The sequence below is a fragment of the Sarcophilus harrisii genome, chromosome 2 (assembly GCF_902635505.1).
Source record: "Sarcophilus harrisii chromosome 2, mSarHar1.11, whole genome shotgun sequence".
NCBI classification, from domain to species: Eukaryota; Metazoa; Chordata; class Mammalia; order Dasyuromorphia; family Dasyuridae; genus Sarcophilus; species Sarcophilus harrisii.
The window spans coordinates 217,703,765-217,721,797 of NC_045427.1; the positions used below are offsets into that span (position 1 = coordinate 217,703,765).

Consider the following 18,033-nt stretch of genomic DNA (forward strand, 5'->3'; position numbering starts at 1 on the left):
AAAGGAGGTGTCTGGGAAAAAGGTAGAAGTGCCCTGGATTAGATCCTAGAGAAGGATTTTTCTCCTTAGAGGAATCTAGGAACCATTTAATATTGGGAGAAAATGCCAAACTCAACTCTTGACAAAAGCTCTCATTACCCACTTTATAGAATCAAGTCAAGTCAGCAGAGCATTTATTAAACACCTAAGTGTCAAGCACTGTATCAAGTGTTAGAGATACAAAGAAAGGCAAAAAACCAAAAACAAAACACAGTTCCTGACCTCAAGGAGCTCATGTCTAAAGGGGATACAATCGCAAACAACTCCATACTAACAAAATTTGTACAGGATTAATCAGAAACAATCATCAGAGAGAAGGTACTATTATTGAGGAGAACCACAAAGGCTTCTTGCAGAAAGTAGAAGCAAGCCAGGAAAGCCAGGAGGAAGAGACTGAACAGAGAGAATTCCTGGCATGGGGAGGGGGCGAAGCAAGTGAAAATGGGGTTGTCTTTATGTAGACATCATTGTGACTTAGTGTAAGAATATATGGAGGAGAATTAAATGTAGGGGCAGCTAGGTGGCTCAGAGGATAGCATATAGGCTGGGGGTCAGAAAGGGCTGAGTTCAAATCCAAACTTCAGTTTCCTCATCTGTAAAATGAGCTAGAGAAAGAAATGACAAACCACTCCAGTATCTTTACCAAGAAAACTCTAAACGGGATTGTGAAGAGTTGAACACAATGAGACAATTCAACAACAAGATGTAAGAAGACTAAAAAGGTCAAAGGATTTTATATTTGATCCTGTAAGTAATAGGAGATCATTGGATTTTATCAAATGGGTGTAAGGCAGGATATGTAATTTAGGAAAAATCACAATGGCTGAATGGAAGATAAGAGACTTAAGACTGGCAGAGCTACCAGCAGGCTACTGAAATGGTCTAGCTGTGAGATGATGAGTGATTGTACCAGGGTGGTGGCAAAGTCCCCAGAAAAGGAAATATATAAGATGGTAGGAAAGTAAAAACAATAGGATTTAGTGGCATATTGGATGGCGCTGGTGATGTGAGAGAATGAGGAGTCAAGGAACATTCATATGTTGTCAGCCTGGGGGACTAGAAAGATATTGGAGATCTCCACAGTCACAGGAAAGTTAGGAAGAGAGGAAAGTTTGCTTGGCCAGATAGACATAAGTAATGTGTCAGAGATAACATACATCAGGGTGCCCACTCTTCCAAAGTTAATAGGTTCAAGAGTGCCTGGGAGAGATTCCCCGCCTTTACATGACCCTTCCAGAAGCCATGGAAATGAGCTTAAAGATGAACAATTATACATACATATCACTAGATGGCAGCACAAAACCAGATTTTTTTTGCTAACTTTGCTAAGTATCTAACTGTAAAAAGAGATAGTCCTTTCAATGCCTCCTTGTAGCTTGGACATCTCTAAGGTTATGTCAACAAAGTCACAACTATAGAAGGGTCTTCCTTTGTGGAAAGGCTTTAAGGAAAGACCAGAAACACACCAAGCACTGCCCAGGGACTCTTACAGTAGAAAGCTCCAACAATTTGGTCACTAGAGAAATTATTCTTTGACTATGATGGTCCAAGAAATATATAGGAAATAAACATAGAAGACTTAGTGTTTAGGACGCTGGTCTTAGAAAACCTTGCCTCAGACACTTAGTTGTGGGATTCTGAGAGATTCATCTCTCTCAGTCTCCCATCTGTAGAATGAGAATAATAATGCCAACTATCTCCAAGGGCTATTGAGAAGATTAGGTGAACTACTGTTTATGAAGTTATTTGAAAAACCTTAAAGCCTAATATAATATCAACTACTGTTAATATAATTATAAACAGGGGAAGGGAAAAAAGTATAGTTTCCTTTGGATTAATACTGGAAATTCGGACACATAAATCTAAAATGCGATTAAGGATTTGAAACTTTATACAGTAATAGAGACTGTTTAGTGTAATGGAATGATTGTTGGCTTTAGTGTCAGAGGAACTAAGAATTTCAGCTCTGCCACTGAATGCCAGAGTTCCTGAATTCACTCACATTCAGCTCTTTGTGATCTCATTTGGGGTTTTCTTGGCAAAGATACTGGAGTGGTTTGCCATTTTCTTCTCCAGTTAATTTTACAGATAAAGAAAGAGGTTAAATAGAAGAGTTGGGTCATGCAACTAGTAAGTGTCTAAGATCAAATTTGAACTCAGATTCTCCCGATTGCCAGCCCTGAGCTCTATCCATTGTACTACCTAGCTGCTCTTACCACATCTTTGGGATTTAGAGGAGTGGAAGAAAAAGGCTGGAGTCTAGGGTACCTTCTACCTCTAAAGCTAAAATACAATAAATTTAGTCTAGCATTGGAAAAAAAGGATTCTTCCAAAATTATCCAAAAAATCTAAAAGGATTTTAGATGTAAAGTTTTGCTTCTTTTCTTCCTGTTACCTCTGCCTCTTCCCCAACCTCACTTAAACAGGACACATTTAAAGTCAAAGTGCAATGAACAAGATGTAGCTCTCATAGGTGACCCTAATGTTTCTTTAGGGCTCTAAGGAAGTCAGATCTGCTGCCATAGACACATCTTCTTCCTTCTCCCTCTTGCTCTGATTCTGGGATTAGGAATAGAGAAAAGCCCAGAGGGACTACAGAGCTACAAGGAATAAAATAACTCACAAGTGGTTGGACTGGTCCCTCATTTTCTTTATTTGATGGCTAAGATCATCATCATCATCATCATCAACAACAACAACAAGTGCTTCCTGGACATCTACTATATACTAGCCCACTGTTATGCACTTAAGGGAGATGCAAAGATGAAAAAGGCTGCCGTCAAGGCAATATAATTGGGGAGACAAACCATAAATAGCAGCAGCTCTAGTTGCAGCTATTGCATGCACTAAGCCCTCTCAAATTCAATAGGGCAAAACTTAAACAACAAATCCTGATTTTGGCTAAAAAGGAAGGGCTGCCTACTTGTTGTAGAGAACAATGTCAGGAATCCAGATCATCTCTGAAGGGACCCGGATCGATGTGATGTTGCCATAATCAGTTGGGTTCCAGCGCAGCTTGTAATCACTCCACTCCTAAGCAAGAAGGAAAGGAAGGTGCAGTTCAATTTAATTTAATAAACATTTATTAAGCACCTACTATGTGCCACATACTGTGGTACACCCTGAAGATGCAAAACATCTGAGTAAGTGGAAGAAGACCAGCTTTCTCACAACTATTTCCACATGGATAAATAAAAGGAGTACTAGACAGAGAAATGCAAGAAATCCAAAGAGAAATTACAGTGAACTGCATTTTGTCTGCCCATGTCTGCATAAAGAAACATAAAAAAACTTCCTAAGGAAGGCCTCCAAGCCAGAATAGAGCAGTCTGTTCAAGGAACATGGTGTATAGCAGTTTTCTAGCATGGAAAGGAGAGGCCTAGGCCACATTGCTTAGACTGGGATTAGGGAATTTGGATCAAAATGTCATCAATCATGGCTCTCAAAGGATCAGCCCACTCTGATGCAGGCCACCCCAAGTATTCTACTCTGTGCAGACCTATCTCCTATCTGTTATGTAGACTTCCTAATGCCAAGCACTGAGGTCCTTGAAAGACACAGCATCCATAATCCATACCCCAAATAATATATCAATATCAAAGCAAGCCTCACTATTTCTTCCAGAAGTTTATAAAACCTGGTCCCAAAACAAAGTCCCAATTAATGAACTAAGATCAAAGAAATAAGGGAAAAGAAGAAATACAGATAATAAAGGTTTTAAAGTCAGGGATGATCAAAGCACAAGAAAAGGAAAGAATACCACCTTATTCACAAATAAAATCTCAAAGAAAATTATTGATTTTACATAGAGAAATAATTCATTTGGACCCCAATTCTATTCTGATCAATATTAATTAATTAATAGAATCATAACAAAGTTCTGTATATAAGGCCCCAGAGCTATGAGCTGCAGATTCTAAGTTCACACCTTAACTATATAGGAAATTAGCTAAAAGCCAATTTGCCTTGTTATGGTGATCAAACCCAGCATGGCAGGGGCCACAATTACATGGAAAGTTCCCCAAAATATTTTTGTATCTCTGGACCAGTCACTTGATCAATAGGAGCAGATGACCATCCTTATGACCACTTAAGTCAAGGACTATGACAGCTTTTACTATTTTCTCCTGCCCAAGGTAAGTAGAAGCCTATCCATCTTATATGGAGATATTCCTTGCTTCACCCCAACTTGTCACCCTGCTGACAGACAGCTTTCTTTAGTTTTTGTATCACATGTCAATCAACAGAATTATTCTGTATTTGGTATAGCTGTTCTGGAATGACTGGACATCTAGTCCTATAAAAATAGGTCCTTAGAAGGAGGTGACATCTCAGATCATATGGAATATCTGAAGTCCACTTAATTAGAGGAGACTATGGACTCTTTAATACAATGCTATTGACTCAGACTTCTGCCTCAGACTCTCTTATTGTAGGTTAATAAATGCTTTTGAAATGAATTGAAAAATAAGGATAGGCCTGCATGATGACTGTCCATGAGATTCTTGAGAACTCCAAAAGCTTTGCTTGGGGATTCCTGGCTCTTTCTTTTGGGTTTCTTCCTTAGCGAGGATAAACTGACCTCTGCAAAGGACAGATTCTCACCTGTTTCAGCCAGACATTGGTCGTCATCATCTGATTCTTCTCGTCCTAGTTTTAGGTGAGAAGAAACAAGAGAGCTTATTCAGTGTGAAGTGAGTGAACCAAATTAAGGAAAGGAGGACAAGTGCTAATAAGAGATTCCCTCACCCTCAACCTAAGCAATACTTCTCAGTTACCCTGCTAATTCTTCATATCTCCTGTGAACACAATGGCAATGTTTTCTATTCTCTTAATGAGTACATCCAACAGGAGTGGATGCAATGAGGTATGACAGACTTCTATGCCATTTGTATTTAGGTTTCTTCCTCATTCATATGACCATGTCCACCTTATTTACCTTCCTAAAGTATGTTTCCATGTATTACATCTTGTAAAAAAAAATATTTATGTTTTTTATATCATCTATATGCCACAGTTTATCCATGACCTTCTTCCCCATCCAGAGATTCCACTTTATAATAAAGAATTAAAAAAGAGAAAAACAATTTAACAAAATTAACCAATATAATAAAAAGTCCAACATTGTAGAAATGCTAACTACAGCAATAAAACAAAAAAAAAAAGAAAGAAAAGAGATTATTTCTCAACATGCTGTTACATTTTTAGGGGAAAGGAATCCAAGCTAGTGACACTGAGTTGTAAAGTTGGTTGCCAGTGGATAGAATTGGAGTAGGGTCTAGGTTGAATGAGTATGGGAAGAACTGAAAAGAAAAAAGCCAGAATAGAAGAGGAAGAACTATATGGGTAAGAGCAGAGAATTTAAGGCTGGGCAAGAGAGTCCCATGTTGTGATAGGAGACTCACGACATCAATGAGCTGGGCAATAGAGAGCCCAAAGCGGATGATCACCACATCAGAAGTGTTCCGAACTGGGCGGGACCAGCGATTGTAACCCTTAAAGAGGTGTTTGAAGAGGCGGTCTTCAGCAGGAGAATGGTAGCTATGCTTTCCTGGAGCTATAAGGGAAGGGAGAGAAAAGCACAGACTTAGAGCTGGAAGAAACTTTAATAGTTTAACTCCTTAATTTTACAAAGGAAATCTTAGATCTTAAGGGTTTTCCTTTCTTCTACACTGTCTCTCTAGTTCAGCATCCACGTTCTCCAGCACTGTGGACTTATGATAAGTATACCTTAGAGCTTCCCCAGGATCTTCTTTTCTTCTCCAACTTAATAATATCACATGTTCCCATGGGTTTAAGTATTACCTAGCCCAGGTCACTTTTAGTTTTAGATTTTCATTTCTTTCCTCAATTTTGATTCCACATCATTACTTATTTATTGGATATCCCTTCCTCGATGACTTATGAGCACCATAAACTCATATGATCAAATGGAATTTAATTTCTTCCCCTAAAAAACTTGCTTTTCCTCCAAACTTCCCTGTAGAGGTTGAAGTCATCGCCATTCTTCTATTCAATCAAATCCATTCCTTTGTAGTTGTCTTATCCTCTCCTTTACAATGACTCCCATCCCCACATTTAATTGGTTGCCAAATCTTGTTGGTTCTATGTTCTCCATATCTCTTGTTTTTAGTCTCCTCTCATGTGACCACGACCCCATGTTAGACCTTTTTTTCCTTCTCATTTCTCCCCTGGACTATTTGCAACAATCTCCTAATTAGTCTCCTTGCTTCCATCTTCTCCCCTCATGAGTACATTCTCCGTGCAGCATTCAAAATTATCTCCCTTAGGCATAGGTCTATTAAAATATTAAAAAAAAAACTGACTTTTTCAGGCCCTAAATATCTAAGTTGGGATCATCATTATTTTGCATATATTAAGTTTCTCAAGAGTAAATGATAAGGAAATAGCTCACATTTATAGGCCACATTATAGTTCAACAAAGTCTATGTCTCTCAACAACTTTGAGAAGTCTCCTTTTGGAGATATGAAAAAGAGGCTCAGAAAGACTGTCAGTTAATAAGCATTTATTAAGCACCTACTATATGCTAAGCTGCCAAATGGATAGAGCACTAGGTCCAGAAGCAAAAGACCTGAGTTAAAATCTTGTTCTGATTCTTGCTAGCTGTGTTATTTTGATCTTTGCTTTGGTCTTTACCCTAGTTTCCTCATCTGTAAAATGAGCTAAAGAAGGAAATGACAACCCACTCCAGTAACTTTGCCAAGAAAACCCCAAATAGAGTCACAGAGAATTGGACACAACTGAAAGAAGCTGAAAAATAGCAACAACAAAAACTCCAGGCACTGAGCTAAAGGATACTTTCTTCCAGTCACAAAGTGAATGGGTACTCATTGTAAAGATTGTTGCTGCTGATTGATTGATCCTTAACAAAGATAAATGCTTTACCCTCTATGGAGTGTCAGCCTCCAGATGGTTACTAGTTAGCCACAGCACAAATCTGACACTGATAACTATGGTTGTATCTTTGTAGGTAGCTCTAGAGAGATAAATATTTGACTCTGTGTGTGAGTATGCACACACACACATTTTGTCTACACCTGTGATTTCATTACTCCTAGCAAAGAAATTCCCTCTGTAATGCTGGAGAAACTGAGTCAAGAAAGCTATTGGTTTTTTATATTTTAATTGTGGACAATTTAGACTAGCTGAGACTAGCCAGTTACATGAGACTCTTGTCTCAAAACATCCAGCAGCCAGCAACTAATGCAGGAGAATTTACAGGGCTCCAGCAATAGGGGAAACAAAAGCAGGGGGAGAGGACATTGAGTGAGTGGACAAGCTATAGTTCCAGGAAAGGATCATAACTTAGTCCTGACAGGATAAGGGTAAGAGGGGTGAGGATACTGGGTGAGTGGACAAGATAAGAAGGTCGAGGGCAGGAGACAGTAAGGCAAGGGGCAATACTCAAACAGAGGAGGGATTATCCCAGCAAGGATTTGAGATAAGCCACCTGGAGATTTATGATATAATGAAATGTAAAGTGGCCAGAGCTTTGAAGTTTTAATTCTCTCAGGCTTAATGGCAAGGAGCCGGGGTTGGCAATAATAATTTTATTCAAGACCTAGCACCTCTACCAATGCAGAGAGATAGACACTGTAAATTTAAATCTCCAACAATTGCCTGGACCACTGAAGGGTTAAGCGACTTGACTAGTATGTCTTTATCAGTCTGAATCACAGACAGGACTTGGACCCCAGCTATCCTGTATTTAGGGGTGGCTCTTAGCTATTCCACACTGTGCTTCTGGAAATCTCAGTATTTTGTTAAGTAAAGGAAGTTATACTAGAGTAGTGAGAAGAGTGAAATTGATTTTCAAATCCTTCTTCAGATACTAATTGGAAGAGTGATCACAGGTAAACCATCCAACTTCAATGAGACTTAGTTTGCTCAAATGTAAAATGGGGATTATAATTCTTGTCCCCTACCTACTTCACAAGATCCTTGCAGGGAGAAGGGTGGGAAAACAAACAAACAAAACTCTGTATATTTGGTTTGTTCACACTGATGATTTCATGGGTATGTGAAACTCCTGAATCCCAGTGTTCCATGTAAGTTTTCAGTGAGAAAACTCCTCTATCAAAGAATGTATATAGATAGCCATTCTCTACCTTCTATTCTCAGAGTTTTCTAGAAGCAGTGAAAGGTGAAGTTCCTGGTTTGTCCAGGGTCACATAGGTAATTTATGTTGTAAGTGGAATTTTAATTCAAGTCTTCCTGACCCTGAAGTCAGCTTACTTTATATTATAGAATACATGTCTCTGAGATGTAAGCTCATTAAGACCACTTACCTGCCAAGCTATGGGAAGTCAAAAGGAAACACCAGAGCACAAGTTTCGTGATGGATGGGAGTCTAAAGATGAAGTGATCCATCCTTTGGAAGGTCAGAGAGCTGGTTTCTCTGGAAGATCAGAAAATACATTAATTGTTGGATGACTAGGTCTTTGCTGGTGGCCTATGCTTGAGTCTAACTTTACTGGGTAGTCTTTGAGAAACTCTCCAGAGCAGGGCTGTCTCTGCAGCAGATCCAGAGGGTCAGGCTAGGGATGACTCAGGAGTTCTCCAGAAGGGCCAAAAGATCTTCCTGGAAAATCCAGAATCCACATTTTAGCTAACATCTCTTGACTGTATCATCTGCTATCTAGTCCCACAGTCATTGCCCTAGTTCAGACCCTTATCATCTCTTTCTGACTATTACAATAACTTTGTAATTGGTCATACTGCCTCAAGTCTTGCCTACTCCAGCCCATTCTCCAAATAGTGACAAAACTGATATTTTAAATTATAGTTCTAACTATGTCATTTCCCCTAAGCAGAAAGCTTCTGCAGGTCTCTACTATATCTAGGATAAAATACAAACTCCTCAAACTTGGTATTTTAAAATTTCAAGCTTATTTTTGTCCAAATTTTCTTTTTTTTATTAAAAAGTTGGCAGCACGAATGCTTCCATGTAAAAGAATAATAAAAATACTATATGTGAACTGTGAATCTATTATATACAACTTGTTTGTTTTAAAGAGTATGTTAAAAAGACCTGTATGTACAAAATTATTTATAGCAGCTCTTTTCTTGGGGCAAAGAATTGGAAATTCAAGGGATGCCCATCAATAGGGGAATGGCTGAAAAATTGTGGTATGTGGTTATGATGGAATATTACTTTTCTACAGAAAATAATGAGCAAGATGCTCTAGAAAAATCTGGAAACTTCTCTATGAATTCATACAAAATGTAATGTACCAAGTATAAATAATAGTAACATTGTGAGATGACTAGTTTTGATACAATGATACAGTGATCAAAGACTGTTCTGAAGGACTTATGAAAAATGCTATCCATACTCAGAGAAAGAATTAACTGGATTTGAGCACTGATTGAAACATACTTTTAAAAATACAACTTTATTTTTTTTTTCTTAAGGTATTTTTTTTTTTTTTTTGAGGGGAGACTTTTTTTTTGCAACATGACTTTTATGGAAATTTTTTTTCGTAACTTCACATGTACCTTCTCAAAGGAAGTTGGGGAAGGATGAAGGGAGAGAATCTAGAACTCTCTAGGGGCAGCTAGGTGGTGCAGTGGATAGAGCACCAGCCCTGAAGTCAGGAGGACCTGAGTTCAAATCTGGCCTCAGATACTTAACACTTTGTGACTGTGTGATCCTAGTCAAGTCACTTAACCCCAATTGCTTCAGCAAAAAAAAAAAGAATGTAAAGTAAATCATTTTACATGTAACTGGAAAATGTGTATATATATATATATATATTTACATATACATACACATACATATAAACAGAAGTAAAGAGTATATCAAATTAAACCCAGCTTTCCTCTGTCCCCTTCTGAACTGCCTTTTGTTCTTTATTATGCATTTTAAATGCTTCATTAAGTAATGCCGGAGAAACTGAGGCAAGATAGAGATAAGAGAGTATTTAATATTTTATTTGAAAGGGAGAGATTTATTGGGACCAAATGGATCCATGGTTTGGTCCCAGGGCTGAATGAGACTATTGTCTCCAAGAATCCAGCAAACACTGTGAGTTCTCAATGACCTATATACACATGGCTCAGACTCAGGGGGCAGATTGAGGCAGGGGCAGAATCAGGGTGCTTAGAGTGGGAACACAGGACTAACAATCTGGTTCTGACAGAGTGAGGGGAGACATGGGGACATCTGATAATTGGGATTACAGAATGGGGAGAGGCACCCAACATTCTGATGATGCATAAGATAGAAGGTCTTTCTCCTTATCTGGATCATCATGTTTAGGAGGGAGGGGTAGTTGAGCAAAACAATTAAGGAAATTGAGTCAGGACAATAAGGGAAACTGAGTCAGATCTATAAAAGAGAACTGTGGCATAACATTCCACACATTCTCTCTTCGGAATATTCAAATCATTGAATTACCTTCCTCTAGAAGGTTTTAGCACCATGATTTTGACCAACCCCATGTAAAGCAAATAAACTAAACTAAAACTAGAAAAATGCACGGACATATGGCTACCCAGAGTTATTAGCATAAAAATAGCATTCCTCATTTAGGGAGGCACACAGGCCTCCCTGTTGCAAACATGCCAGGTCCTCTGCAGTTGGGGAGCATCTCAGCCAGAGAATCCAGTTTGAGATGGACAGTTCACTGTGAGTTAGGTCTGTGGTCATTTGTGCATTTCACTCAGCCTCTGTTTATATAGGGAATAGCAGTGCTCAGGACAGTCCTGTTGCCCATGCTAAGAGGGACCCCCCAAGTCTGTCAGGGACACCAAAGGGGGAAAAAGCGGGGCCTGTCCCCTCTGATAGAATAGGAGCTGCTACTAGGAAACAGATTTCTGAGCAAATTATACAGTTAGAACAAGGCAGGCAACCCCTGAACTTTTAGACCTGATCCCAAAATGCTGAAATACTAATTAAGGAACTGGGGTAATAGGAGTGGAAAAATAGATCAGAGAGACTGTCAGTACCAAGACAGGTGTCTGATTTCTAGTTGTTTCTAAAAAATAATCCCCAAAACTGAGTCTGCCAGGGCAATTCCAACAGAATAAGGGATTTCAAAGTTAAAACATAACCAGCAAATTTTAAGCAAGGAATAAAAACGCAAAGGACTGTTTAAATAATTTCCAACTCAAACTGAACTAATGAGATAGGGGGTAGGGCAGAAGTGCCTAAGGAAAAAATACATCAGTTTACCCAATTTCCTAATCAGTTTCTTCCTCCTTTTTTTTTTTCTCATGGAAAGGAATTATCAAATAACCATTCCACATATAAATCCCAAGAGTGAATCACAATTCCAATACATAAGTGACAAGTATAGCAAATTTCCTAAAAATCCCTCAAACATACAGCAATAGTTACAATGTTTTAACAAATCCATCCCAAATTTTAAACACACAGTAATAGATGACCCAATCAGGGTTCCTAAATTCCCCCATATCAGTCCATCTGGGGTAAGGGATGAAGCCTTATGCAAAACTGCTTCAGACTGGGCACTGGTGGAGACTCTTAGTCCACGCAGGGGATACTTGTGGTGTGGCATGCTGACAATCAAAGCTGATCTAGGTCCCAGAAGCAAGTCAAAACCTGTAATTTGACCAAAATCTAGAACAAAAACACAAATCTAACAAATAAAGGTTAGAACAGACTGATGCAAAATATGAAGAGGTCAGTATGAATTGGCCAGCAGCTTAATAGGTTTTCTTCACAGGCAGGCAAATGACTGTCAGCTACAGTCCCAATAGATAAGACAAGAGTTAGGTTTTTGTCCTTTCATTAGTTAGGAACCTTAAAAAAATTTTGAATATCCAGACACAATATCCAGTAACAGATAGATGATCAGACAAAATACTCATTTGCCCAAGTATTTAGGATATAATGATTACATATAACCAGATTGGAAACAGCAAGGTATGACATAATTGAATTGCATTAACAGTTTCTATTGACCATTGCTCTGATCATAGAAATAAGTCACAGGAGAAAAAAAATTGCAGGGACACAACCATAACATAAGCAGTTAAAACTTAAGTTTCAGCAAAACAGGATAAAATAGCTTTAATTCATTTTTACTCCAGTTAATTGTCCCACTAACCTCCACCAGAGGGTGGAGCTGTAAAACTTCCAAATAGCATTAACCATAAGCCCAAGGAATTTTACTTCCAATAACAAATTTCATTAATTAAAGTTTCAGATAAATCCTAAACAGATATTTGCCATAACCTTATATTTATAACAGTAAGGATTTGTCTCAGTAAGTTCACTTCTTTCATATCTAAGTAGACAGTTTCATAAGTGAACATTATACAAACAAATCATTTTGCTTTAAAATTGTCCTAATACATAGAAAAATATTTCAAATTGCATATTGTCCATAACAGAAACATTTTCAAAAGGACAAAAAAAATATTTTCAGAGGCTCTTCAAATGACCTCAAGATGACCCAATATAACCAATTAAAACTTAGAATATCCTATACAGAATATCCTAATACCACATAAAAGTATCCAAGAGGTTCTTAAAAATATTAAATTTTTAGAAATACCATAACCTTATATTGATAACAGTAATAAATTTGTTTCTGTAAGTTCACAAATTATCTTTCATATTTAACAGAAACATTTTCAAAAAGACAAAGAAAAACTATTATTTTCAGAGCCCTTTAAATGATGGGCATAACCTCAGGATACAAAATATTAAACTTATACAGAATACCCAATTCCACATAAAAGAATCTGAAAGATTCTTAAAAATATCATTTAAACAGTAAAAGCAATTAATATTTGAACCAGCAAGGAGCTGCAATTTATTAAAAAAAAAAAACCCACCATTTTAATGGGGGAGGGAGATTAGATTGTCCCTTTACATGTGGTCACCCTTCTCCCATTACACCATGCTTCCTGACTCCAACTTCTCAAAACTAACCTTTTTAGGGTGCCATTTCCCCCAGGATCAAATTCACTAGGGGTTTATGCCTTTTTGTTCCCTATTTCTGGAAAGCCATTTTCCTCTCTCTTCCTCCTTCTCTCACACCATCTCTTCCTGTCCTATCTGTCTCTCTCCTCCCAATGCCTACTTGCTCATACCTTCTCCGACATACTTTAAACCCTCACAAACCAATACTAGATGCTCCATTTAAACTATTAATTGCTTCTGCAAATCACTCTTTCTTGTCCCTTGTCTTTAAATCACTTTAAAAAAAAAAACAAAAAACTTTAAACTTCAAGATTCGCAAATAACTTTGAACCAAATTTCATAAAACTTATACATATGCCCAACAGAGCTGACAAACTTTTAAGGCATAATTCATAGTTTACAACTTACCCAATGCTTCTAGAAAGCAACATACCATCTAAGTAGGGAGATACAAACATGACTTCCCAAGGTAAGCTACTGACATTTTGTTTTAATAACCTGTATTTTAACTTAAAATCCAATCAGTTACAGCTTTAAATTCCTAATAATATAAAAGTGCTTTTCCTATCATATTTCAAATAATGAATTTGACTAAACAGCATAGTTATTTTTTCTCTCTCTGGCCCCATGTGGCCATTATTCCCAATGGACTTTTCCTAAGCTCCAACTTTGGCCAGAGTTAGAACCTTTAGAAAAGTGAGATCCTTCTTTACCTACCTTTACCTAAAGTGACCCCTTTCAGGCAAGTTAACAGAACTTCACTTCAATAAGTTCTTAAGATCTTACATCCAAAAATAACTAAATCTAGCCTGCATAGGCAACAGTAAAATTATTTCCCACAATTTAAAAACTGCCCAAGAGAATACTCAGAACAAATCCAGCAAGCAAAGGTAACGGTAAAATTATTTCCCACAATTTCAGAATCATCCTAAAATTCCTAATCAAATATTTTCTCCAGCCAGAGTTCAAGCAATTAGCATAAACTCCTTTGTTCTCCAGAGGCCTTATCAGCCTAGCCCAACCCAAGCCAAGCCTGAATTTTAAACTACTTCAAATTGCCAGTTTTAAAACACTTACAAATTATCACAAGCAAATTTTATACTAAGTATAATCACAACATTGAAATAACCAATCCTCACATTTCTTAATTTAACAGAACTCTTAACCAACAGGACAGACAAATAAATCACACAGAACACAAACATAGACTGTGCAGCCAAAACATTTACAAACAGACCAGGAACCATCTGGAAACCTTAGAATAGCCCTGAGGGAAGTTCTCAGCTCAGAGTCTTCCCTCCCAGAATCCAAATGGAGGTTTTTTTTTCCAAGCCCCAGTTTGGTGCATTTCTCTGCCTTCAAAACCAGAGCCAGATGGTATCTTAAAAAGACACCCAGATTTATACTCTGGAATGCCCAGAGTTGTGCCAGCTGGCACGGAACCAGATGTATCTTGGACATCCAGGTAGGGTCCCCTGCACATCCAGAGGACACCACTCTCAGAATTTGTGTCCATCAGCATTTCATTATTCTGAGAATCCAGATGCTAGCACAGACAGACAGAACAGAACAGGTCCTAGGATGTCCAGACTTACTCTCCCATGGCCAAAATGGAGTGTCCACCATCAGGCATCAGGCATGGTTGTGGCTGTAAACTGCTCTTTCCTGGAGGCTCTGGAAAAATCTACAGAGAGCCGACCTCTCCAAGCAAAGAATCCAGATCCCCAGCTGCCCTGAGACCCAAAATGGAGATCTGAAGGTCTCTATTCTCTAATCCTGCCCTCATTTATCTTGGTGTGAAGCCTCCAAAATGTAATACTGGAGAAATTGAGGCAAGATAGAGATCAGAGAGTATTTAATAATTTATTTAAAAGGGAGAGATTTACTGGGACCAAATGGATACATGCTCTTCCCCAAAAACATGGAAACCTTTTCTTGTAACAAGTAAGAATAGTAGCAAAAACAAATTTGCCCATAATCATTTCTAAATACATCTGACTCACACTGCATCTATAGTCAAACACCTTTCTGTAAGCAAGTGGGAAGCAGGGTTCCTCATCAGTCTTTTGGAGTTGTGACTGGTCATTGCATTGTTCAGAATCTTTAATTGAAGTTGGTTTCCTTTATAATAGTGCAGTCATTGTGTACTATAAATTGTTTTTTCTGATTCTACTCACATCACCTTGCATCAGTTCATACAAGTGTCGCCAAGATTTTCTGACACCATCCCTTTCATTATTTCTAACTGCAATAATATTCCATCTCATATAAGTTATTCAGCTGTTCACCAACTGGGGAACATACATTTAGCTTCCTCTTCTTTACTATAGCAAAAGGTGCTACTATAATTTTTTTATTTTATTTATAATTTTTTATATTATTGTCTTTTCCCTGTCTTTGATATATCTTTTTTTTTTTTAACATCAACTCCAATTCTAAATGTTTCTCTCCTCTCATAGTTAGCATTGCTTGCAGCAAAGATGAACCAGAGTGACTGAGAGACAGAGATGAGGAAAGCAGTATAGCAAAACCACATGAGCTGAGTTTGAAAGTTGCTCGTCTGTGTTCTCTCCAGTTCTACGAGGAAAGAAGGAAGGTACATTTCCTGTGAGCCTCTCCTATGAGCCAAGTTTGATCATTATAAGATTTATACAGTGTTCAGTTTCTTTTTTGTTGTTCTTTGCATTTATATTGTCAAATATTGTCCTTTACATTGTTTCTTATTTACTTGGCTCTGAAAAGACATTCTTATACAACTAATTTAGCTTATCATTGAAAGCCTTTAATGATCTGACTCCAGGCTCTCTAGAAGCTTATGCTTTCCTACTCCACTCATAGTAGTCTATCCATTTTGACCAAAACATTCCTCCTCAAACATTCCACCTTTATCTCCACCTCTCTGCCGAAGCTGTTTCTCATGCCTGTCCCCTCTCACTTCCATTTCTGGAAATGCCTAATTCCTGTCAAGTTTCAGAAGTGTCATCTCTTATGAGAAGCCATTTTTTATTCCCCCCAGCTTCCTTAAGTAACCAGAGAATCTTGGGTCTGGGAAGGACTTTCAAGATCATCCATTTCAATGCCTTCATTTTACTGATAAGTTCTTGGGATCCTTTTCATTCCACAGAGGAATCAGTATTTCTCTTTTCTATATAGTGAATCAGTGTCTTCATTTTAATGGGGAAATTTTGACTTCTGTCTTAACAGTGAGTCTTCAAAATCCCTGCCCCATTCCTTCTTAGTCCTACCCATAATTCCCCTTCCACTTCTCAGTTTCATAATACAACTTTCCCTGCTTCCTTCTTACCTTCCTTCCTTCCTTCCTTCCATTCCTTTAAGGAATCTTCCTGTTGGGTCTGTTCTTAGGAGTTCCTAACTACTCAAGACTAAACTGATAAAGCCATGCCTAAGTGGAAGATCATCCTCCTTTCATAGGATTACAGATTTAGAGTTGGAAGGAACTTTGGAGATGATCAAATAAAATATTTTCATTTTATAGATGAGAAAACTGAGGCAAACTAAAGTTAAAGTGGTTTACACAGGAAATCGCTAAACCAGAATTTGAAACCAGCTTCTCTGATTCCACCTTTTCCACTGAACTACAATGTTCTCCTAATATGTGTGTGGGGAATAGAGGATAAGGCAAAGAACTTACAAGAATGTATGAATTCTTTTTCTGTATTTTATTATTTCTGTGTTTCCCCTATGACCTGTATAATATGTGCAGGCTCATAGTTACTTGAGCCTTGGCCAGCTAGAAACATATTTTTTTTAACCTGAGCTGATGACATTTATTGATATTTAGTTTATTAGCTGGACCACTGTCTGCTTGATTAAGCCCGTAGGCCTGACTTTCTCTTTCCTAGAAATCAGGAGATTTCAGGGAAACAGAAACCTTCCATTCCAATCTCTCCAAATAGCAACAACCAATTAGATGCCTCCCTCTCCCCTTCTCAATGCTCTCTTGCTTGGGATGTAATTTCTTGTATAAAAGCTATGTATCTTTACTACTTCTTTAGCCCTCCTATCAGGAGCTTTCTCTTTCTTATCTCATGATGGGATGGCTCATCTCCGAAGGTTTTCAATAAACAACTTTTCTGCCTTCTACTGAGTGATCTCTGAGAAATCATTTTGGGTAAGGGTCTTCTACATCCTTCACATTTGGGGGCTCTCCGGGATGGGGTCTTTGGGGGAGATGACTGTGTGCACCCCGAACAGGGACAGGTGCCCACGGAGTAGTTTTCTCCATGGTCTTTGGCTCTGGGTGGGCAGCCTCCCTCTGCTCTTAGACAACAACCCGAGGCAGGGATACTCAGTGGAACACAGAATTGAAGACTGAAGGAAGTAGAGTCCTGATGGTCGGCATTTGCAGCCTGAAAAGAAGCACGTGTTCTTGAGGTAAAGCTCTTGGGCAGTCTGGGGGATTAACCCTCTTAAATTTATTTTTGATGTGGACTGCTGTTGACCCCAAAGATAAAGGACTTTTCCTTTTTTTTTTTTTTAATTTATTTTTTAATTTAATAACCTTTTATTTACAGGTTATATACATGGGTAACTTTATAGCATTAACAATTGCCAAATCTCTTGTTCCAATTTTTCACCTCTTACACCCCACCCCCTCCCCTAGATGGCAGGATGACCAGTAGATGTTAAATACATTAAAATATAAGTTAGATACACAATAAGTATACATGACCAAAACGTTATTTTGCTGTACAAAAAGAATCAGACTCTGAAATATTGTACAATTAGCTTGTGAAGGAAATCAAAAATGCAGGTGGGCATAAATATAGGGATTGGGAATTCAATGTAATGGTTTTTAGTCATCTCCCAGAGTTCTTTCTCGGGGCGTAGCTGGTTCAGTTCATTACTGCTCCATTGGAAATGATTTGGTTGATCTCGTTGCTGAGGATGGCCAGGTCCATCAGAATTGGTCATCATATAGTATTGTTGTTGAAGTATATAATAATCTCCTGGTCCTGCTCATTTCAGAAGGATTTTTCCTAAGGAGGCTCTCAGGTGGTTGCGAGGGCGTGAGGGTAATGTTGGGTCTCCACCAACACCTGGATCCGGTCCAGGG

General features: G+C 38.2%; 1 protein-coding gene across 1 annotated transcript in view; it reads right to left on the bottom strand.

Annotated features, from left to right (window-relative positions):
- The window catches only part of CHRNA2 (cholinergic receptor nicotinic alpha 2 subunit), a 39,247-nt gene that overhangs the window by 3,531 nt on the left and 17,683 nt on the right, over positions 1-18,033 (bottom strand). The window contains exons 2-5 of the mRNA XM_031951461.1: positions 8,350-8,459; positions 5,445-5,596; positions 4,645-4,689; positions 2,963-3,072 (exon numbers count right to left, since the gene is read on the bottom strand). Coding sequence (XP_031807321.1) covers positions 2,963-3,072; positions 4,645-4,689; positions 5,445-5,596; positions 8,350-8,431 — 389 coding nt within the window. The 5' untranslated portion in view covers positions 8,432-8,459. The remainder of the gene's footprint in view (positions 1-2,962; positions 3,073-4,644; positions 4,690-5,444; positions 5,597-8,349; positions 8,460-18,033) is intronic.